General features: G+C 37.1%; 2 protein-coding genes and 1 long non-coding RNA gene across 3 annotated transcripts in view; 2 read left to right on the top strand and 1 right to left on the bottom strand.

Annotated features, from left to right (window-relative positions):
* Positions 1–5,994, top strand: part of LOC133657123 (uncharacterized) — a 72,350-nt gene extending 66,356 nt beyond the window's left edge. Inside the window, exons 5-6 of the long non-coding RNA XR_009827231.1 lie at positions 4,047–4,130; positions 5,921–5,994. This is a non-coding gene — a long non-coding RNA (uncharacterized LOC133657123). The remainder of the gene's footprint in view (positions 1–4,046; positions 4,131–5,920) is intronic.
* Positions 252–12,445, bottom strand: LOC133657121 (centrosomal protein of 55 kDa-like). The gene is made up of 9 exons (XM_062058068.1): positions 12,400–12,445; positions 12,141–12,245; positions 6,460–6,525; positions 6,154–6,304; positions 5,930–6,059; positions 4,274–4,400; positions 1,163–1,237; positions 937–1,053; positions 252–822 (listed from the first exon to the last, which is right to left on the bottom strand). Exons 2-9 carry the CDS (start codon positions 12,204–12,206, stop codon positions 640–642), a joined length of 915 nt encoding a protein of 304 aa, XP_061914052.1. The 5' UTR covers positions 12,207–12,245; positions 12,400–12,445; the 3' UTR covers positions 252–639.
* Positions 12,446–12,848: 403 nt separating this feature from the next.
* Positions 12,849–24,650, top strand: part of LOC133657122 (myoferlin-like) — a 77,021-nt gene continuing 65,219 nt past the window's right edge. The window contains 3 exon segments of the mRNA XM_062058069.1: positions 12,849–13,169; positions 14,924–14,979; positions 15,101–15,192. Of these exon segments, the coding sequence (XP_061914053.1) occupies positions 13,082–13,169; positions 14,924–14,979; positions 15,101–15,192 (236 nt within the window). The 5' untranslated portion in view covers positions 12,849–13,081.

The following is a 24,650-nucleotide window of genomic DNA, read 5'->3' as shown; positions in this document are numbered from 1 at the left end:
AATCTTTTTTTTTAAACTTGGTCTGAGGAAATATTCTAATTTTTTGAGATAGGATTTTTGAGTTTTCTTAAGCTGTATGCCATAATCAGCAATATTAAAATAATAAAAGGCTTGCAATATTTCAGTTGATATGTAAGGAATCCAGAATGTATGACATATTCATGTTTTTAGTTGCATTACAGAAAATAAAGAACTTTATCACAATATTCTAATTTTCTGAGACAGTCCTGTATATGCATCAAGTGTTCATTCAAGGCTAAGGCAAAATATTGAGATATATATCGTGTATCGTGACATGGCCTAAAAATATTGAGATATTAATAAAAGGCCATATCGTCCAGCCCTAAATGAAGTTAAACAATCACATTTATTAGTAGATCTACATTGGGAACATGATGCTGCCTGTAAAGATGTCTCATTCCCCATGTTGCTGTCTGACAAGTACTTATCTCTGCTTTTAAAACGCTAAAAAAAAGGGAATTAACTTTCACAGGGGATCAACAGCTTTACCTCAAGTGTTTATTTAATTCCTTTTTTAGGGTAAATACAAACAATTCAATGAAATAAAGCAGAGTCGTTGAACACAATTGAGTAAATGAACGTGAAGAACTGCAGATCTAAGGAGGTTTGTGGCTCTGCTCAGGCCAGGCAGACTTCCACATGATTCAGCAGCTCTTCATACTGACTGACTGGATACTGGATCCAGCAAAAAGGACAACTCAGGAAGCTTCCATCCGCTATGCTACTTTCTGATGTCGCAGACAGGCACGGGGTCACGACATCGTCCTCATCCCCCTCATACACAGCTTTGCTCTGTTTTCTCTGATAAAAAGAAGAATCCAAGATAATGAGTACAACTGAAAACAGCTTCAGGTTCCATCCTTAAATAGAGATGATTCATCTACAAACTCATGAAGTCCTTTGAATCACACACACCTTCCTAGACTTTTTGGTCAGGGTTCTTCGCATTACATTTCGAAATCTGTTCATCTGTTTCTTCAAATATGAAGACTCCTGCACCTCATCCTCAAAATCTTGAGAGGAAATGTAGACCTAGAAACAAAAATATACACGTTTGCTTTTGTCACCATGATTAAAACTGGGACATCTGTTCATTTTTGTTTGTACCGTATGCCAAAGAGAGGATTTTTGAGTGTCATACCTGTCGCTGCAGGTTTTCAATCTTCTCCTGGTCTGCATAGTAGCGATCTACCACACATCTCCGAAAGATAGAAATCTAGGACAAGATAAGGAAGTAGATTAACATGTTCTAAAAAAACAACAACATAAAGAGCTAGAAATTGCTGCATGAAAATTTCCAAAATGTATTGATAAATTGAGGCCTGTGATGCTAATTGAATGAATTACAGTTTATCATATCAATCCCTCAGTCTCTCTCAGTAGGGTCCCAGGAAAATTATGATAATCACTAGAAATGTCCCAGTGATCGGGATCGGGATCGGCAGCCGAAACAAAAAAAAAACAGTTTAGTGAGGATTATTGACTCAGAAGTGGTTTTGCACTGTGAAGGGACATTAGCCACCAGTGAGGACGCTACATTGCGTTGAGGATGCGGTCATTCGCTTGTCGCTGTCAAATTTGCGGACACAGCTAAAATGTATAGTATCACAAATGCGGCTTCTAAACAACGATTTTGTTGCAGCTCGCTCTCAAATTTGAGGTAGTGTTCTGGCAAGACACGCACCTACCAAGAATTCATACAAATACTGCATGTGCGTAACAAGAAATATGAAAATGTAATTGTGTCTCCCTGAGCGTGGATCCCTTTTAAAGGAACAATCCTAATTTCCCATCTTAAAGAGACATCTCTTGACAAAATCAGAAACGACAGGGAAGCAGAATTTGGCAAAAATTTGGATGACAATGACTGGAAATCTGTATTGATACAAATAAATGATAGCACATCTTGTTCAAAGCTTAATTTAATACAGTTCAAGGTTGTCCATCGCATATATTTTACTAACACTAAACTTTCCAAAATGTATGTCAATATTGCAGATATATGTAATTGCTGTCAGTCGACACCTGCAAACATGACACACATGGTCTGGTCCTGTCCCTGTCTGAAAGCCTACTGGACTAATATTTTTAAACATCTTGGAGATGCACTAAATTTTAAATTGGCGCCTTGTGCAGAATTGGCTATTTTTGGAATTCCACCAAACTATCCAAAAATTAAGCAGACTTCTAGGGGTAGTATCGCCTTTGCATAATTAATAGCTCGTAGAAGGATTTTATTGGAGTGGAAATCACAGTTTGCCCCCAAGGCCTCCCTATGGCTTAAGGACCTCATGTTTTTCTTAGATTTAGAAAAAATTAAAGATAATCTGCGGGGTACACCAAAACAATTTAACTTGACCTGGTGCTGCATAATTAGTTACATAGCTCAATTAAAGACACTATAGGATAAATGTGACACTCACTGACAATGAACCTTTCCACTTACCTCAACTCTTTTTTTGTTGTTGTTGTTGTTGTTTTTATTCAGTGACACTTCTCTGCATGTTTGTGATTTGTATTTTTGTTGTTACCTTTTTTTTCTTTTAGTCAGTTATTGTGATTCTCTATCTGCTTGTAGTGAAGAGGAAGGCAGTACATTGCTACCCACTGTGACTGAAATGTAGGACGGGGGGTGGGAGGGGGTGTTATTATTGAACTTTTATTATTTTTCTGTCATTTTTAAAAATTGTGTGCTTTCTCAGTACATGTATTATGATTTCCATATCAAATGAATAAATAAATATAAAATAAAAAAAAGGGACAATCTTTAGCGTGTAACACTGGGACACAACTGCGGTAAGAATCGGCAGAGTATCAAACGATACGTTAATAATACTGTAATCCAAATCATTGTGCAGCAATATCTAGCTATCATTTATATCATTTATAATGGATATCCTCTGTATCGCGCAACCTTAGTTATTTGCTATAAAACATTTTCAGTTTTATAATCTATTGTCAAAGGATCGGATCGGGACTCGAAATCGGATCGATAAAGGAGGCCAAAAATGTTGATTGGGAAATTGCCTCTTCGAGCCTTAACGAAGAAATCAGACCTAATGGCGGAAAAGGTGGTACCGTATTTTTTGGACTATAAATCGCTCCGGAGTATAAGTCGCACCGGCCGAAAATGCATAATAAAGAAGGAAAAAAACATATATAAGTCGCACTGGAGTATAAGTCACATTTTTTGGGGAAATGTATTTGATAAAACCCAACACCAAGAATAGACATTTGAAAGGCAATTTAAAATAAATAAAGAATAGTGAACAACAGGCTGAATAAGTGTACGTTATATGACGCATAAATAACCAACTGAGAACGTGCCTGGTATGTTAACGTAACATATTATGGCAAGAGTCCTTCAAATAACTATAACATATAGAACATGCTATACGTTTACCAAACAATCTGTCACTCCTAATCGCTAAATCCCATGAAATCTTATACGTCTAGTCTCCTACGTGAATGAGCTAAATAATATTATTTGATAATTTACGGTAATGTGTTAATAATTTCACACATAAGTCGCTCCTGAGTATAAGCCGCACCCCCGGCCAAACTATGAAAAAAACTGCGACTTATAGTCCGAGAAATACGGTAGATAAAGCTCTCTCCTCTCCGCTCAGTGCAACATGTCTAAAATCACAATATAATGCAGTGCTTCTCAATTAATTTCTGTTACGCCCCCCTTGGAAGAAGAAAATATTTTGTGAATATAAATAGTATAATTTGTCTATAAAATTGTTATTACTATACCTCTGCATAACATTGTAAGCTTATTAACACACCGGTCTTTCCTCGTCTCCCACTATGGTTACAGTGACGCCAAGAGCTACATATGCTTCATTATATTCTGGTATGGCAAAAAAAAAGCACAAGTTTTACATCGCACCCCCACTATTTGAGAAGGAGTGATTCAATGTAACCCGCAAATCTTAGCTGTGCTTCGTCTCATTGTCATTGTTTTTGGTGTTTAAAATACAGCGACTGACTTCTATGTCACACTTGTATGCCACTTCAAGATGCGTAACAGCGTGATGCATGACGTCGACCCACAAGTCTTCCTTCCACAGCGTCTCTTTCCCTAAATGCTACGCCATCAAAGGGTGAGTATCTTGTGTTTTTGTCCGACCCCCATTTTATTAACACTGTTAAACTGATTTTTACACATATGAGAGTTAAAACTTCACTTGTATTGTTTCTTACTGGAAAAATGTAAACAATATGAGGTCGGGCTGTGGTTCTTTACCTGCAGTCTGTCCTCATCCATTTTGCTCTGGAGTTCTTTTATGTGCAGCTGATTCTCCGCACAGCAGTGATGATAACCTTCAAGCTTTTGTTTGAGGTCATTCACCTCACACTCCTTTTCCACACACCTGCAAGTTAGTTTGAAGTACATTTAGTCAGTCTATCTACACCATGGTTGCCAGACGTACGGCCCTGGGGCTGGATCAGGCCCGCGAACAGGTTTTATCCGGCCCGCAGGAGGAGTTTAAGCACTTCTTTGTGGGCATCAGGTGAAAGTGCAGCAGCTTGAGAACAATACAGAAAAACTCATGTTTAACCTTAAAAATACACTAAATGAGCCAACCTATTAAATACTGTATGTAAGGTTGCACTTCTGGTGCCAGAGGACTGGAGTGGAGGTGCAGGTACTTCGAGAAAACACTCAAATAGACAAACTATGACTGAAAGTGGTATTTTTAGACTGTAAAGCTGTACGTCTGGTGCCAAAACACTTCAGAAAAGGTGCAGCAGCTTAAAAAACATAGTGTAAACCCAGTACAATGTTACTGTAGCTACATCCTATGCAGGGGTGTCAAACGTACGGCCCGAGGGCCAAATCAGGCCAGCGAACAGGTTTTATCCGGCCCGCGGGATGAGTTTGCTAAGTTAAAAAATTAACCTGAAATTTTTGAAAGAAAGAAACAGCTGTTCTAAATGTGTCCACTGCATGTCACAATAGCAATTATTTGTATCTTTGTAGATGATGCTACATATGTACAAAATAAACCACATGATGTTAGTACATCAGTCGAGGAAAATGATCAAAGTACATAAATAACATCCTGTAATTTGATTTTGATATCATTTTTTTTATCTTGATAGATTGAAAATTAACACCAATGAGTAGACTGATGAAAATGATCACATAATTTATTCAGAAAATATAAATAACGACAAATAAAGATAGAAGACCATTAACCGCAACATGTACAGTCGTGGTCAAAAGTTTACATACACTTGTAGAGAACATCATGTCATGGCTGTCTTGAGTTTCCAATCATTTCTACAACTCTTATTATTTTGTGATAGAGTGATTGGAGCACATACTTGTTGGTCACAACAAACATTCTTGAAGTTTGGTTCTTCTATGAATTTATTATGGGTCTACTGAAAATGTGACCAAATCTGCTGGGTCAAAAGTATACATACAGCAATGTTAATATTTGGTTACATGTCCCTTGGCAAGTTTCACTGCAATAAGGCGCTTTTGGTAGCCATCCACAAGCTTCTGCTTGAATTTTTGACCACTCCTCTTGACAAAATTGGTGCAGTTCAGCTAAATGTGTTGGTTTTCTGACATGGACTTGTTTCTTCAGCATTGTCCACACATTTAAGTCAGGACTTTGGGAAGGCCATTCTAAAACCTTCATTCTAAAACCCCAACAAAATTACGATTTTTACAATTTCAGAATGTGCTTCTTCTATTTTTAAACACAGAAAGCAATCTGAAGTTGTCTTTATTTTTAGGTTATCGTGCCGTGATTTTACCAGCCTGGCCCACTTGAGAGTAGATTTTTCTCCATGTGGCCCCCGACCTAAAATGAGTTTGACACCCCTGATCTACACTGTGACGACTCTATTGCTTTTTACTACTTCTTTTTTTAACCAGCATACACACCTGTCATTGGCCAGTGCAAAGTCCTCGTGGGCCTCGTTGAGTTGCTGCTGGAGTATCGCCAGCTTGACTTGATCTTTCACCAGGGAGCTTTCACAGTAACCTATGAAGTCGCTGAGGCTGTCTCGATTTCCTGTGGTGAGCAAGGAAACAAAACAACGTCGTCTTACAAATCTTGTTGTTGTCTTTGCGGTTCCGCGTTTGGTGACACACTGCCTGTGTCTTACCCTCTGAAAGGTCCTTATTGTGTTGCTTTGACTGGGCCTGAGTGGTCTCATCCAGCTTCTTCCTCAACCACGTCGTTTTGTTCGCAGTTGCCCTCACGAAGGCCTCTCTTTGCTGGTCGTAAACATGCCAGTGATGGTTCTTGGCCAAGGCCTTGGATGCGGGAGTTGGGATTGAACACAACATTGATAAGCACATAACACCAAAGGAGCAAACAACCAGCACTCAACTAAAACACAAAATGCAAAACAAAACAGAGCGATAAAAGAAAAATTTAAAGAACTGCAAAGTTGCAAACAGGTATTTACCTCATCGAGTTTCTTTTGGAGCTCAGCTGCATCACTGGAGGATGCTTGCTCATTGGAAGCATGTCCCTTTTAAAATAGTCAAATCAGCACAGCCTTACACAGCATGTTCATACAGTATGTGGAAAGAAAACAGTTAGGGCCATCTAGTGGTGATTACTAGTAGGGCACACATTTGGCATAGCATTATTTTACAGCCTCACTGCAACAGGACATTTTTTCCCTTAAATTGTCTGAACAACGAAAAATCCCACAACTAGATAAAAGTACTGTTTATTCTCATAGTGGGCAGGTGTTTGTATTTACTTAACTGCAGAGAGGACCAGGCGTATATAAGGTGACATTTTTTTTTGTATTTAAAAAAAATAAATAATTATTATTATAGAGGTTTATTTGAAATAGGGACAGATACAAAAACATAGACATCTGAAACAGTTATCCGATGTATGCATCATAGTGTTTGTAGCCAAAGCTAATTTACAACACTTGTCCCCACAATACAATTACACAAACAATGATAATTAAAGCAATATATCGGGGCTTGAATTTTACTACGGCAAGTGCCACGACCGCCCTCGTCTTTCGGCGTAATGCCCAAAAAAATTGACCAACATTTGCGGCAAGAACATGACCGCCCTTGACTTTTATCTTGTTAATGGACGAGGGCTGTAACAGTAAACGGTATACTGATAATTTGCGATAGTTAGGAATACCGTTTAATTTTTCAATTACCGTATTTTTCGGAGTATAAGTCGCACCGGAGTATAAGTCGCACCTGCCGAAAATGCATAATAAAGAAGGGAAAAAACATATATAAGTCGCACTGGAGTATAAGTCGCATTTTTGGGGGACATTTATTTCATAAAACCCAACACCAAGAATAGACATTTGAAAGGCAATTTAAAATAAATAAAGAATAGTGAACAACAGGCTGAATAAGTGTACGTTATATGAGGCATAAATAACCAACTGAGAACGTGCCTGGTATGTTAACGTAACATATTATGGTAAGAGTCATTCAAATAACTATAACATATAGAACATGCTATACGTTTACCAAACAATCTGTCACTCCTAATCGCTAAATCCCATGAAATCTTATACGTCTAGTCCAGGGGTCACCAACCTTTTTGAAACCAAGGGCTACTTCTTGGGTACTGATTAATGCGAAGGGCTACCAGTTAGATACACACTTAAATAAATTGCCAGAAGTAGCCAATTTGCTCAATTTACCTTCAACTCTGTTATTATTAATAATTAATGATATTTATGTTTGTGGAAACACTGATCATCTTAATGATTTCTCACAATAAATATATATAGAAACAGATAAATATCAATATGCAACACTTTATTTTTATATTTTCTCTAAGTGCACATTTTTCGAATTGAACATTTTCAAATGATCACTTCTAAGACAGTCTTGTGAAATCACAATATCCCATTTTAACTAGCTAGCCACTAACATTTTTTAACAAATCATTAATTACTTTGCACCATGTTTGTACAAATAATAACTCATGTAAAATACAAAAGTAAACTCTCAAATTTTTAAATCATGTCACACTTTGAACTGGACACCAAATCTGTTATCTGTTTCTTTGTCAGTTAGTGGGAAGCCTGGCATTGCATGCTGTTAACTAGTGTTGTACTCTGGTGTGTAACTTGACACTGCAACTCTGAGTGAGTCTTGCAGATGTGCATCAGTGAGGCGTGTTCTGTGTTTGTTCTTGATGAAGTTCATGTCAGAAAAGGCTGATTCACAAAGATAAGATTTTTCCTCATTGTTTGCGGAACTTTCTTAATCATTTGGACATATTTTCACAGCAATCTGGCCTTAAGCTTAATTATGATAAATGTAAAATGTTAAGGATCGGAAATCTAAAGGGAACGTCCTTTCGAATGGAATGCAAAGTGCCTGTTTTGTGGACAGATGGACCAGTTAACATACTTGGTGTTGTTGTCCCAGAAAATCTGGAAGATCTAGGCTCAGTAAATTATGATAATCGACTAAGAAAGCTGGACAAAATTATGCAATTATGGAAAGGGAAATCTCTAACCTTGTATGGTAAAATGTCTATTGCCAACTCGTTAATTATTCCTCCATTTATTTATTTGTTTTTGTCATTACCAGCTCCATCACAAAACTTTTTTAAGATTTATGAGCGGAGGTTCTTCGATTTTGTCTGGAACGGCAAACCAGAAAAGATTAAAAGAAAGGTTTTGTACAAAGAGTATGAATATGGGGGCCTGAAACTTCTCAACCTTGAAGCTATGTGTCTGTCTTTAAAAGCATCAATTGTTCCAAAGATGTATTTAAACATTGAGTGGTACACAAATGTCCTGTTGGACAAAAAACATGTACTGTATCAAAAGAAATTGTATCCTTTTTTACAAGTGATCCCCTCCCAGAGAGTCTGCTGGGAAACATGGCGGGGTTCATAAAGGAAACAATCCACTCATAGTGGTGTTTTCAATTTTATGTGCCAGAAAAAAGAGACGATATTTTGCAGCAGTTAATATGGATGAACTCTAATATTGTAATAGATGGAAAGCCTTTCTTTTGGAAAAATATGTTTGAAAGGGGAATCATTTTTGTCAATGATATTATCAATGAGAATGGTAAAATTATGAAGTATGATGAATTTAGAGCTATGTATGGTGATGCTTGCTCAAGCTTTTCATTTTATCAACTAACTGGAGTAATTGGGAAAAGATGGAAACAAATAATTATGGAACTACTAAATTATTAGTTTGTAAACCTCTAATAAGAAATTCTAGTTGGCAAAAAGGAACTAAAATAAATAGAAAAATATATAATTTTTATTTAATAAAGAAATCTTTGAAGGCTGCCTCATACAACACAAATGGAAAATGGGAGGACTTTTTTGACTGCCCGTTGCCATGGGATGCCATATTCAAAGTAATCTATAATACCACTATCGATGTGCAAAATCGTTATTTTCAAATTAAAATTATTTATAACTTCTTACCCACAGGGAAAATGTTAAAATTATGGAATATGACAGAGTCAGATGATTGCCAATTTTGTTGTCAGGAGCCTGAATCCACCCTGCATTTGTTTTGGTATTGTCATATTGTGTCTTTGTTTTGGGTGGAAGTTGAAAAAATGTGTTTAAGGATTGGTTTGTTTATGAAGCTTAATGTGGTTTCTTTTATTTTAGGAGAGTTCATTGACAATCATGATTTAGTCAATTTAATTATAGTACTCGGTAAAATGTTTATTTTTAAGGCCAAAAACAGATATTCACTTAGTATTACTTTCTTTAAAACATTTATTCAGTATTTTCTAACTTTAGAAAGTTACATGGTTGAAAACGATAATGATGCCAAAAAACATTTAAAAAAAGATGAGAAGTCCTCAAAGGCTTATTTTGAAAGTATAATTATGTTTATAGTTTATATGATATCTGTTGTTGTGTTCCCTAATTTGAGTGACCTGGACATAATCTGGACTGTACATAAATGCTTATTTTGAAAATGTAATTTTGTTTATAAATTATATGCAATCTGTTGTGTTCCCTAATTTTTTTCTGTGTACATGAATGAAAGTGTGTGTTGCTGAGTCCGACTTGGACATTATCTGGACTGGGCCTGGTTTAAAAGACCCTTTAAACAAATCAAATTTCATTGACAACCTGGTCTGTTGAAGATAAGGCCCTTTTTTAAAAAATAAAATAAGATAAATAAATAAAAAACATTTTCTTGGATAAAAAAGAAAGTAAAACAATATAAAAAAAAATTACATAAAAAATAGTAATTAATGAAAATGTTAGTGGACCAGCAGCCTATACAATCATGTGTGCTTCAGGGACTGTGTCCCTTGCAGATGTGTTGTCTATGTTGTGGGAACCAGAATATTGGTAGCAGAAAGAAATAACCCCTTTTGTGTGAGTGGGTGTGGATGAGTGTGCATGGGGGAGGTTGTTTGGGTTGATGCACTGATGGAAAGTGTATCTTGTGTGTGTTTTTTCTATGTAGATTTAATTTAAAAAAAAAAAAAAAAAAAAATTATTATTATTTTATTTTTTTTAAATTCTTTTTTTTTTTTTTTTTTTTTTTAGAACAGGCCCGCGGGCGACTCATCTGGTCCTCACGGGCGACCTGGTGCCCGCGGGCACCGCGTTGGTGACCCCTGGTCTAGTCTCTTACGTGAATGAGCTAAATAATATTATTTGATATTTTACGGTAATGTGTTAATAATTTCACACATAAGTGGCTCCTGAGTATAAGTCGCACCCCCGGCCAAACTATGAAAAAAACTGCGACTTATAGTCCGAAAAATACGATACCGAAAAATTGTCATTTATTAATGCATTTTCGGCAACACGAAGTCGGGGGCATGCGCACTAGCGGTGTTTGGCTGGATAATCATGGCGGACAAGCGACACAGACTTTGCTGCGGAGACTTCCCCTCGGGGTAAACGGAGCCAAGCGCTTGTTTTAACGTCATTTTCTCTCGCTTCCCGGCGTGTGTTTAAGAGCGCACTGCTGTGTTTAGATGGAGACAGGTGTGGACAATATTAGAGACAGACGCACTTGTCCCCACACTGAAAGTATACAGCGAAACTATTTGATATTTTGCAGCAGGCGATGTGTTGTGGACGTTGTCACAACTTGTTTATAAAGTCTTTACTAATCGCTAAATCCGATGAAATCTTATACGTTTAGTCTCTTACGAGAATGAGCTAAATAATATTATTTGATATTTTACGGTAATGTGTTAATAATTTCACACATAAGTCGCTCCTGAGTGTAAGCCAAACTATGAAAAAAGCTGCGACTTATAGTCCGAAAAATACGGTATGTATAATATCATGAGGTGAATCTTTATACATGTATATTTATACATCCATCCATCCATCCATTTACTACCGCTTATCTACCGAAAAGTATCGAAATACATTTTGGTACCGGGACAACACAAATATATATATATATATATATATATATATATATATATATATATATATATATATATATATATATATATATATATATATATATATATATCTCAGCTACATTTGGGCAGAAGGCGAGGTACTCCCTGGACAAGTCGCCACCTCATCACAGGTCCAACACAGATAGACAGACAACATTCACACTCACATTCACACACTAGGGCCAATTTAGTGTTGCCAATCACTCTATCACCTATCCCCAGGTGCATGTCTTTGGAGGTAGGAGGAAGCTGGAGTACCCGGAGGTAACCCACGCAGTCACGGGGAGAACATGCAGAAAGATCCCGAGCGCAGGATCGAACCCAGGACCTTCGTATTGTGAGGCAGTCGCACTAACCCCTCCTCCACCGTGCTGCCCATATTTATACATGTATATTTATATATTAATCGCCGTTACAAGCGGCCCCTCTGAGGGCAGCCAAAACTGCAATGAAAAAAAGTTTGACACCCCTGGGCCCAGGTGATTAATTCACCAACAAAGATTGAGTCATGACAGTGCATTTATCTGCAGTTCAGTCTCTTTCAGTGTGTGCAGTAATCACATCATGTGTCTTCACTGTTCAAATGGATTGAGTGGGGGTTAACAAACTAAAAGGTCACTATATGACCTGATGTAATAGATGCAACTATGTTGTGTGTTTAAAGCAACATTCCAAGCATATATTTAGTAACCATTTAAATACTTTTTTTTTTTTTTTTTACCTTAGGATCACGCAAAATAGTTAACTTGGTCTTCAAGAGAATCCTCCTGCCAGGTGGTGAATACATCTTGCAGGATGTCTATTCTTTCTCCACACCAGAGTGAAACTAGTATGAAGAGGAAGAGCAAAAACAGAAAATAAACTATTAAGCAAAACAGCAACAATATTAAAGCTAACGTTGCAGTAGCTAGCTGAGCACCAACAACCTGTTTGTAAATGGAAAAATACAAATTGTGAAAAGCAATGAAACATGTGGTTACCTGACGAAGTGAAGACAAATGACAGACTGTTGTGCCAGGAGATGAATCAAACGATGAAAGACGTCAAAGAGCACAGAGAAACTAAAGACGCATTTGGGGACACTCAAACAATTTTAATAACTTGCGTGATCCACTGGACATTATCCGCAAAAATTAAAACCAGGGTTTATTTTTAGTGATATAATATCGTGTGATAGTATTGATCGTGAAAAATACACCCGTGTCTTCTCTACTTTGTGTCAAATATTAATAAAGATTTTTTTTCCCATGGCACTGGAAGGGGTCCGCGTTTTGGTTTGCCGCCACTGGGAGGCGCTGCTGCACGATTGTTATCTACAGGTACTATCCGCTCAATTGAAGCGTCAAACTATATCGACTTCCATCCATCCATTTTTCTACCGCTTGTCCCTTAAAAGATAAACATGTCAAACAAAACGCAGCGTTAAAGGAAAGGCAGAATACGCGTAGTTGATATTTTAAATGTGCCTTCGTTGCTTGAGAAGTCACCTGAGTCAGCCTGACTCACGCATCGCGATCTCCTCCTCCTCAGCTGAGTCAGCCTGATTCACGCATCGCGATCTCCTCCCTCCTCAGCTGCTCCTTTCAGTTCCCTCTGACTCTCTCCGGGTTAATATGGTCCTCCTCTGAGAATATATTTGGATTTACTGGATTTATCACCGAAATGTTGCGGGTAGTTGTTGAATCTGCATGTGGGATCCCCAAAAAGAAACTTGGAAACCCTGATCCGATTACCACTGTTTTGTTTAGAGGTGAGATGTATTTAAAATCACTATTACTTGGACTGTAGAAAAAAGTGGCAATGAGACTTTTGACTTTGACATAGTAAAGACTACGTCAAAGTGAAAATGACTGTATAAAAATATAATAATAAAGACTATGTTTATACTATTATATATTTTTTCAAAGTCATCATGTGGCCATGATCACACACATTTGAATAGCTTCACTATTTTTTAATAATGATAATTGTCTGAACATGAACAATTCTACAAGTGATTTTTTAACTTTCTTAGGGGTTATTGTTTATTGAGTATGTCATCATACATGTACATAATATACATACATATCTCCAGTGAACAATCTTGTGTGAAAAGCAATGGCAATATTATTATTTCACAAAAAAGAAAACCATCCATCCATCCATTTTCTACCGCTTGTCCCTTTCGGGGTCGCTGGAGCCTAACTCAGCTGCATTCGGGCGGAGGGCAGGGTACACCCTGGACCATTACCCTTTTGAAATATGTTAAGTTTAATTTAATTTAATTATATATTATTTTATCAATTAAATTAGAAAATACAATTTAATTAAATTGAGATATGTTTAATTTAATTGAATTCTACTTTATTTTGTTAATTAAATTAGAAAATACAATTTAATTAATAAAATAAAATAAAATTTAATTAAACATATCTCAAAAGGGTAATGGGAAGAAGTACCGTATTTTTCGGGCTATAAGTCGCAGTTTTTTTCATAGTTTGGCCGGGGTTGCGACTTATACTCAGGAGCGACTTATGTGTGAAATTATTAACACATTAGCGTAAAATATCAAATAATATTATTTAGCTCATTCACGTAAGAGACTAGACGTATAAGATTTCATGGGATTTAGCGATTAGGAGTGACAGATTGTTTGGTAAACGTATAGCATGTTCTATATGTTATAGTTATTTGAATGACTCTTACCATAATATGTTACGTTAACATACCAGGCACGTTCTCAGTTGGTTATTTATGCCTCATATAACGTACACTTATTCAGCCTGTTGTTCACTATTCTTTATTTATTTTAAATTGCCTTTAAATTGTCTATTCTTGCTGTTGGGTTTTATCAAATACATTTCCCCAAAAAATGCGACTTATACTCCAGTGCGACTTATATATGTTTTTTTCCTTCTTTATTATACATTTTCGGCCGGTGCGACTTATACTCCGGAGCGACTTATACTCCGAAAAATACGGTATACACTTTTTGAATCCCCCTTTTTTTTACATTGTTACTTCAAATAATATCCATTTTCCTCTGAACCACATTTTTATCAACATTCATCTGAACCACACAACTTAATTTGCCCAAAACAATGTGCTTACAATTCTCAATATATCATCATAAGTAAGTCATATAAGTCATTCATACTCACATTCAAAATAAGTCTAGACCTCACTATACTGAACCAAAATATTAGATTTGTACAATTTCTTAAAATGCTCAATGTTTGAACTGAGCTCATCACTCAGGCTGTTCCATATTTTCACCGCACAGACTGAGACACAAAAACTTCTCCTTGTGCTAAAGTGCTAAAGCCTGTTTATATTTTGCCGTTCCTCTGAGGTTATACCCCACATCCCTTTCTATGAATAAACTTTGAATATTTGCAGGCAATGGATAACTTCTTGCTTTAAACATGATAAGCCCTGTCAAATATTCTACTAAATGTGCTTCTTGAGTTTAGTCTTCCAATGACACAATGCCACCGTGACACCAGGTTACCTTTGTGATTTCAGATGAAAAGAAGAAAACCAAAGCTGTTGACAGTGAGCTAAATCCCGTATGGAATGAAGTGAGTGCAGTTGTGTGACAGTTCGCAGTGTGTGACATAAGCATTGATGCACTGTGAAAGATGTGCATGGCCATTAAACCAAGGCATCTTTTTTTAAAGTCATTCTTTTTTCATTGTACAGGTGCTGGAATTTGATCTTAAGGGCTCAGCCTTGGATGCGTCTTCATTCATCGACGTGGTTGTGAAAGACTATGAGACAATCGGCAAACACAAGTATGTGACTGGCAAGTTGTTACAAGGATTACTATGTAAAAAAAAAAAAGAGGAAATCTGCTGTCGTGTTGGGCATTATAGATAATTTTCTGTAGAACCAATACAGCAGAACTGAAAGTAAACGTAAAACATGGCCTCCATGGACTCTTGCTATTGTTATTAAAGACATACTAATACACTGAAGCTACCTTGTTAATCTGATTAGTTGTGTTTCAACGTGGCTCGGTTTGGAAAACGGCCCTGCCAGCAACTTTAGGGTTCCAGGTTCGATCCCAGCTTCTGCCATCCTAGTCACTGCCGTTGTGTCCTTGGGACAAGATACTTTACCCACCACCTCTGAATGCCACCCACACTGGTGTAAATGTAACTTAGATAATGGGTTTCACTTTGTAAAGCACTTTGAGTCACCAAAAGTTGTATAATTCACTTCACTTCACAACATTGTCTTCAGGACCAAAACCTTAAAATTAGACTAAGCTTAGCAACCATTAGCGCAGAGCTATTCAACTAGCTATATACAGTCGTGGTCAAAAGTTTACATAAAGTTTACATACACTTGTAAAGAACATAATTGTGAGGGTTTCCCTCTTGTGTGTTCTCCTGACCATGATACCAATTCTCGGAAGCCCGGGAGTCTGGGTTGAACAATCTTTTATTTTGTATGCACACGCCAGGACTGCACTCCGCTCCACAACTTTTCAGTATGTTCATGTCCAGTGCGCGTTTGCTCAGAACTCCCACTCCCAACCACGGTGTCTCGGCCCGGCTTCTTCTAATAATCATGACAGGTGATTGGATGATCAGCCGCATCTGGGTAATCCAGCTGCTACCTGCTAATGAAAATGGTAATAAAACATTTATATTTTCACATCTTTAGTTACACACACAGTACAGATAAGAGTACCGATGAATGCCTGTATCGATATTGGTATCGGTATCGATAAAATCCTAACAAGAATGCTCTCTTTTTCATCATTTTTTCTATTCAACTGGTGGCCCGCGAGTTCAGTTAAGACGACTTAACTCACATTTTAGCAGCAGATTTTTAAAAAACACTAGTGCCGTCATAGAGATGATCTCTGATTAGCTTTCTTGCAGAAGGTCTTTAAAAACCGCAGAACGCACCTGTAACTCTGACAAAATAAATAGAACTAAATCAAATGTCTACTGTAGAGGACGCTGGTTCCCCATAATATACAAAATTAGACTAATAGTGAAGAGAGAAGTCTGCGCCCCCCACCATCCTTAGATTTCTGGAAATGTGGCCCCCAAAGCAATTTAGTTGAATATCCATGGATTAGAGCAAACAAGCATAATAGGGTTGTACGGTATACCTGTATTAGTATAGCACCGCGATACTAATGAATCATATTCGGTACTATAACGCCTCTAAAAAGTAACGATATCCCACCCCCCGCCCTGCTGTCGTCACGTTGTGTCATTGCTGGTTTACGAGCAGAGGAGCATGTTCGGCAGCGCACAATCACAGAGTACTTACAAGCAGACAGTGTGTAGACAGAAACGGCAGAACGGACACATTTTGGCTTAAAAGTGATAAACGATAAAAGTGAAGTTATAACACTGAAACGCCCTCAGGAAGAGGTCGTTAAGACATGGCTAGCTAGCTAGCGGCTAAAGTCCGTCCGCAGTCTGCAGTGTTTTAGCTCCTTCTAAATCACTAATCCTCGCCTCCATGGCGATAAATAAAGTACGTTTCTTACAAGTATCATCCCTGCAGGACGAGGAATAGCTAAACATGCTTCACTACACACCGTAGCTCACCGGTGTCACAACGTAAACAAACGCCATGTGTGGATCTACACCTGACATCCACTGTAATGATACCAGGTACAGGAGCGTATTTAGTCGATAATACTATGATTACATGGATATTTTTTAGCATCACAAAATCTTCTTTCGTTTTTTAAATTTTTTTTATTATGTTTATAAACTCAGGAAATATGTCCCTGGACACATGAGGACTTTGAATATGACCAATGTATGATCCTGTAACTACTTGGTATCGGATTAATACCTACATTTGTGGTATCATCCAAAACTAATGTAAAGTATCCAAACAACAGAAGAATAAGTGATTATTACATTTTAACAGAAGTGTAGATAGAACATGTTAAAACAGAAAGTAAGCAGATATTAACAGTAAATGAACAAGTAGATTAATAATACATGTAGCGGTAAAGTCCTATACTCTTACTGCTACTGGTTGCCGAATATAACTGAAGCTAGTTTAGACGTGTGCAGCTGGCTAATAGTACATTTTCTACCACTTGTCCTTAATAATTCTGACAAAATAATACAGTGATAAATGACACAATATGTTACTGCATATGTCAGCAGACTAAATTAGGAGCCTTTGTTTGTTTACTTACTACTAAAAGACAAGTTGTCTTGTATGTTCAACAATTTTATTTAAGGAGAAACTTGCAATAATAAACATATGTTTAATGTACCGTAAGATTTTTTGTTAAAATAAAGCCAATAATGCAATTTTTTGTGGTCCCCTTTATTTAGAAAATATCGAAAAGTATCGAAATACATTTTGGTACATGTATCGGTACCAAAATATTAGTATCGGGACAACGCTAAAGCATAGTAAATTCACCTGGAAAAAATGTTGATAGGGGTCAATTTACTGTTTTTTTCTAAACCAGTGAGCACATTGTAGTTAAGTTGAGACTTGTACTTCTTCAACAAGAAGTATTGTCAACCTCATGGCTGTGCTCAAAAGGAATGTTGCCTTAAAAGGAGAGAATCACTGTTCTTTTTTAAACTTCCCTTTACAGGATGGGGGATGCACCACTCGCTAAAATGAAGGGTTAGTGCAGTGTACACAGGGCATGATAAATCAATCGCAGTGACCCATTGTTGGTCGAGAAAAGAGTTTAGGTGTTCTCTGTCGCAAGTCACGCACACATTTGGATATGTTTCCATGACCCCTGCCTGCTTTAGACGCATGAGGGAGGGTTGAGCAAGAGTGCCTGCCCTGGCTTGTAACTGCTACAGCTGTGGTAGAGATAAAGTCTGCATTGCAGAATTGATACAATTTTAGGGAGAATATGAAATATGTGATGCTGAGTTTAGGAAAAAGAATCGTGGTACAGTTAAGCTAAGCCATGTGGAATCTCTTTTTAACTCTTAATGTGTTGTTCTTTTAGGAAAAACTGATATTGGCCCAGTTTTCCAATGCTTCAGATTGCACTGTATGTCTTTATAACCATGCTTGACTGTAGGCAAGACACAATTATCTTGTATTGCCAGTAGGGTTGCACAATATACACAAGATACAATATAAATTATATACAGTCGCGATCAAAAGGTTACATACACTTTTAAAGAACATAATATCATGGCTGTCTTGGGTTTCCAAAAATTTCTACAACTCTTATTTTTTCATGAAATTTGGTTCTTTTATGAATTTATTATGGGTCTACTGAAAATGTGACCAAATCTGCTGGGTCAAAAGTATACATACAGCAATGTTAATATTTGATTACATGTCCCTTGGCAAGTTTAACTGCAATAAGGCGCTTTTGGTAGCCATCCACAAGCTTCTGGCAAGCTTCCGGTTGAATTTTTGACCACTCCTCTTGACAAAATTGGTGCAGTCCAGCTAAATGTGTTGGTTTTCTGACATGGACTTGTTTCTTCAGCATTGTCCACACGTTTAAGTCAGGACTTTGGGAAGGCCATTCTAAAACCTTAATTGTAGCCTGATTTAGCCATTCCTTTACCACTTTTGATGTGTGTTTGGGGTCATTGTCCTGTTGGAACACCCAACTGCGCCCAAGACCCAACCTCCGGGCTGATGATTTTAGGTTGTCCTGAAGAATTTGGAGGTAATCCTCCTTTTTCATTGTCCCATTTAAAGCACCAGTTCCATTGGCAACAAAACAGGCCCAAAGCATAATGCTACCACCACCATGCTTAACGGTGGGAATGGTGTTCCTGGGATTAAAGGCCTCACCTTTTCTCCTCCAAACATATTGCTGGGTATTGTGGCCAAACAGCTCAATTTTTGTTCCATCTGACATTTTCAGTAGACCCATAATAAATTCATAAAAGAACCAAACTTCATGAATGTTTTTTAAGACCAACAAGTATGTGCTCCAATCACTCTATCACCAAAAAATAAGAGTTGTAGAAATTATTGGAAACTCAAGACAGCCATGACATTATGTTCTTTACAATTGTATGTAAACTTTTGATCGCGACTGTTTCTTTGGCCGGCGATAGAGGTTTTTAATGCTATCGTTATATTGTGATAACGCATGTTGATGACAAAATCTAGCTGTCAATTTGACAGTGACAAGCAAACAAACGCATCCTCAATGGAAAGTAGCGTCCTCGCTAGCGACTAACGTTCTTCCACGATGCAAAGCCACTTCTAAGTCAGCAATTCTCGCCCTCCATGGTGGCAAATAAACTATGTTTCGTACAAGTATCACTTATCACTGTAGGATGAAGAATAGCTAAACATACTACACAATTACCATGAATTGATTAACGTGGACCCCGACTTAAACAGGTTGAAAATTGTATTCAGGTGTTACCATTTAGTGGTCAATTGTACGGAATATGTACTGTACTGTGCAATCTACTAATACAAGTTTCAATCAATCAATCAAACAGTGCATCATAGGAGGATATGCTAACTGCTAAGCTTGAGCTCTTGAATGCAAACAGAGGTGGGTGGATCGATACCATACTTGCCAACCCTCCCGATTTTTCCGGGAGACTCCCGAATTTCAGTGCCCCTCCCGAAAATCTCCCGGGGCAACCATTCTTCCGAATTTCTCCCGATTTTCACCCGGACAACAATATTGAGGGTGTGCCGTGATGGCACTGCCTTTAGCGTCCTCTACAACCTGTCGTCGAGTCCGCTTTTTCTCCATACAAACAGCGTGCCGGCCCAGTCTCATGTTGTATGCGGCTTCTGCAGACACACGCAAGTGACTGCAAGACATACTTGATCAACAGCCATACAGGTTACATTGAGGGTGGACGTATAAACAACTTTAACACTGTTACAAATATGCGCCACACTGTGAACCCACACCAAACAAGAATGACAAACACATTTCGGGAGAACATCCGCACCGTAACACAACATAAACACAACATAAACACAACAAAACAAATACCCAGAATCCCTTGCAGCCCTAACTCTTCCGGGCTACAATATACACCCCCGCTACCACCAAACCCCGCCGACTCCCAACCCCGCTCCCCCACACCTCAACAACACCCCCACCCCCAACCCCCCATCTCCCGAATTCGGAGGTCTCAAGGTTGCCAAGTATGATCGATACATATATCGATAGTAACAATGTCAAGTATAGCGTCAGTATATGATCAATACTACAGTAGTTAGATTGATATTTTTTTAAATAAAAAAACTCAGAGACAAAAACTCAGAAAAATAGGTCCTTGGACACATGAGGACTTTAGAAGCAAAAACCAAAGGAATGAAATCCAAGCCAAAAGTAATTCAAATATTTAGGCTCCAGCGACCCCCCGCCACCCCAAAAGGGACAAACGGTAGAAAATGGATGGATGGATGGATAGTTTATATTGTTAAATTGCCATCCTGTGTTATTTGATGACGGTTGTGATCAAACATTTAATCATTCAATTATCTTGAAGATCTTAAGTATCGGTAACAGCATTTGTATGAACAATACGGCCCCTGTGAACACTTGGTATTGCATCGATACACAAATTTGTACTATCGCCCGAAACTAATGTAAAGTATCCAAACAACAGAAGAATAGAGTAAGCGCTTGTCACAATTAAACAGAAATGTAGATAGAATCGTGTTATAGCATGAAAGTAAGCAGATGTTAATGTAAATTAACAACTAGATTAATAATAGTTTTAAAGAAAAGAACCCGACTGCAGCTGGGATAGGCTCCAGCACCCCCCGCAACCACAAAAGGGACAAGCGGTAGAAAATGGATGGATGGAATAATAATAATGACACAATATGTTACCACATACATCAGCAGCCAAATCAGGAGCCTTTGTAACCTGTTTTGAAATGGTTCCATTATTGTTTACATACCAAATAATGTATCGTGATATATATTGTTATCGCAGGAGGCTGCAATATCTGTCGCCCATCCCTAGTTGCCAACTATTTACACTATAATGTCTGTGTTTTTAGTTGATAGTACATCTGTACTGCTATACAAGCTGTACACTGACTACTCTAAAGACCCTTCTTAAAACCCATTTTTATTCACTGGCTTTTAACCCAGCATGAGTCCTTGAACTGTTTAAACTGTTTTTAACTGCTTTTTATCTAACAAATTTCTCTTAAGATAATTTGTATTTGCTTTTTCTATGTGCCTCTGTTTTAAATGTTATTTTTTAGTCTGTCCTTTGCCTGTCTTTCTTTGTGGTGTACAGCCCTTTGTTCTTCAACTGTGGTTGTTTTTAAAGGACTTTACAAATAAAGTTGGTATGGTATAGTATGGTATGGTATGGTACTCTGAAGTATATCCATGTTTCATTTCTTTATTGTCTCTTGTGACGATATACTGAAAGGGGAGGGATGTACTCACCTTTGTTCAATAAAGGGTATGTCATCTTAAGGGGAATATATTGCCGTTTGTGAAGCTGATCTTAGTAGCTGATTTCGTGCCATCTTCAAGCGTTGAAACTGTAATATGATCAGGCAAAAACATCTTATAGATAGACAGACAATAATAGACCAGTTGCTGAATTTATTATCAGGCTGTATTTGCTTTTACAGTAGGGTGGCCACAGGTATTTATTAGCTCCACTGAGAGTACCATGCAGGCATTTATTTAACAGGAAGCCTTTGTTTATTCAAATGTTAGGGTGTAGTTAGAGTTAGACATGCTAGTGTTCCTTCTTCAGAGAATTCTTACTTCTGGGTTTCAGTGCAAATAGACACTGGAATCGGAAGTTGCTATTTATAGATAAGTTTGCGAACTCTGATCTGTGTACCTAATGCAAATAAAAAAATTAACTTTGGGCCATTTTTTCTGATTTTATTTCTGAAACAAAAGTTGGACAACTATTTAATGACACTTTTTTAAAACAACAATAGGACTCCTGCTGAACAAAGGTGTTACCGTTATGCTAAAAACATGCTAAACACGAAGGAAAAGCTAAAATGCTGCTTCCGGTTCAATTTGTCATCACACCGATAAACACGCATTTTTGCATTTTGGATAAACACAAATTGGATTTTTGTATTTATTTGGAAAAATACAAATCCATAAAAAGAAAACAGCACAAAATCTAATTTTATGGCAATATTTGAATGAAAATCAACTATTTTTTGTTTGTTTTCAAATCTGCCATTTATAGTGAAAAATCAAAAAACGGCCCTAACTTTGTTTTTTGATTTGCGTTTCAGAATTGGAAATAGAATGAACGGAAGGTACACGGACCAACTAGCCTGTTGCAAAAAACAAAGGGTCCGTGTACCTTACGTTCATTCTATTTCAAATTCTTAAATGCAAATCAAAAAACAAAATTTGGGCCATTTTTCCTATTTTTATTTCTGAAACAAAAGTTGGACAACTATTTAAAGACACTTTTTTAAAACGACGATAGGACTCCTGCTGAACAAAGGTGTTACAGTTATGCTAAAAACATGCTAAACGCGAAGGAAAAGCTAAAATACTGCTTCTGATTCAATTTGTTCATTCTATTTCAAATTCTTAAATGCAAATCAAAAAACTAATTTCGGACCATTTTTTGTATTTTCATTCCTGGAACAAAAGTTGGACAACTATTTAATGACACTTTTTTAATACGATAATAGGACTCCTGCAGAAGAAAGGTGTTACCTTTATGCTAAAAACATGCTAGACGCGAATGAAGAGTTAAATACTGCTTCCGTCATCATCACACAGATAAACACACATTTTTGCATTTTGGATAAACACAAATTGGATTTTTCTGTTTATCTGGAAAAATAAAAATCCATAAAAAGAAACAAGCACAAAATCTAATTTTATGGCAATATTTGAATGAAAATCAACCCTTTTTTGTCTGTTTTCAAATCTGCCATATATAGTAAAAAATCAAAAAACGGCCTTAACTTTGTTTTTTGATTTGTGTTTCAGAATTGGAAATAGAATGAACGGAAGGTACACGGACCAATTAGCCTGTTGCAAAAAACAAAGGGTCTGTGTACCTTCCGTTCATTCTATTTCGAATTCTTAAATGCAAATCAAAAAACAAATTTTGGGCCATTTTTCTTATTTTTATTTCTGAAACAAAAGTTTTTATTTAAAGACACTTTTTTAAAACGACGATAGGACTCCTGCTGAACAAAGCTGTTACAGTTATGCTAAAAACATGCTAAACGCGAAGGAAAAGCTAAAATACTGCTTCCGATTCAATTTGTCATCACACAGATACACACACATTTTTGCATTTTAGATAAACAGAAATTGGATTTTTGTGTTTATCTGGAAAAATAAAAATCCATAAAAGGAAAACAGCACAAAATCAAATTTTATGGCAATATTTAAATGAAAATCAACCCTTTTTTTTAGTTTTCAAATCTGCCAAATTGGTAAAAAATTGAAAAGCGGCCCTAACATTGTGTTTCAGAATTGGAAATAGAATGAACGGAAGGTACACGGACCAACTAGTCTGTTACAAAAAACAAAAGCCATTTCTTATTCAAAAGTTTGCCAAAATGCACCTGAAATATTCTCAGACCATTGATTGATTGATTGAAACTTTTATAAGTAGATTGCACAGTACAGTACATATTCCGTACAATTGACCACTAAACGGTTACACCCGAATACGTCTTTCAACTTGTTTAAGTCGGGGTCCACGTTTATCAATTCATGGTACCATGAGAAACACAATAAAAAAATTAAGAGTTTAAATAATTAATTAATTGTATTTATTCATGTATTATTTGTTATGTGATGGAACAATCTCCGTCTGAATGTTCTAAACCGTTGACTTTGTCGCGGAAGCTTAACTTCCCATAGCTAATGTCATGATGTACTTCTTTGGACAGCAAACTAATCAACAGATTGAAATACAATGAGTCACATTTTGAAGGGGTTGAGTAACGATGTATTGTTATTTGTAGGAAAGCATTGTTTTGAATGAGGACTTTGCAGCTGCAAAAAGAGGATGTGGTTGATGTAGGATATATTCATCTCATGTGCATGATATGAGATTTATATCTCCATTGCTACTTCTTAAGGAAAATCTAACTTTTTTAAGCCATGTAAGGTACTAAGACGGTCAGGCAAAGACTGATTATAAAGAAAACTGGCCCTATATTCATAGGACTGCCTTTATCCTGCCCCCTCGTCTCCAAATTTGGCCGCATGGACACAGAACGCCACATGCCTGTGGTGTGGGATAATTGTTACCATCTCTGTTGTTTCTCGTTTCTGTCATCTTTGGGTCGCTTTCCTTAGTGTTTT

Source organism: Entelurus aequoreus, linkage group LG09, assembly GCF_033978785.1.
Source record: "Entelurus aequoreus isolate RoL-2023_Sb linkage group LG09, RoL_Eaeq_v1.1, whole genome shotgun sequence".
NCBI classification, from domain to species: Eukaryota; Metazoa; Chordata; class Actinopteri; order Syngnathiformes; family Syngnathidae; genus Entelurus; species Entelurus aequoreus.
This window is presented reverse-complemented; position numbering and strand designations above follow the sequence as displayed.

Coding starts and splice junctions, on each gene's coding strand:
- LOC133657121 (XM_062058068.1), bottom strand. CDS start 12,206: ATGTATTCACCACCTGGCAGGAGGATTCTCTTGAAGACCAAGTTAACT. Junction 6,060..6,153: donor CAATAAGGACCTTTCAGAGG/GTAAGACACAGG, acceptor TGCTCACCACAG/GAAATCGAGACAGCCTCAGC. Junction 4,401..5,929: donor TTTGCACTGGCCAATGACAG/GTGTGTATGCTG, acceptor ACTAACTTGCAG/GTGTGTGGAAAAGGAGTGTG.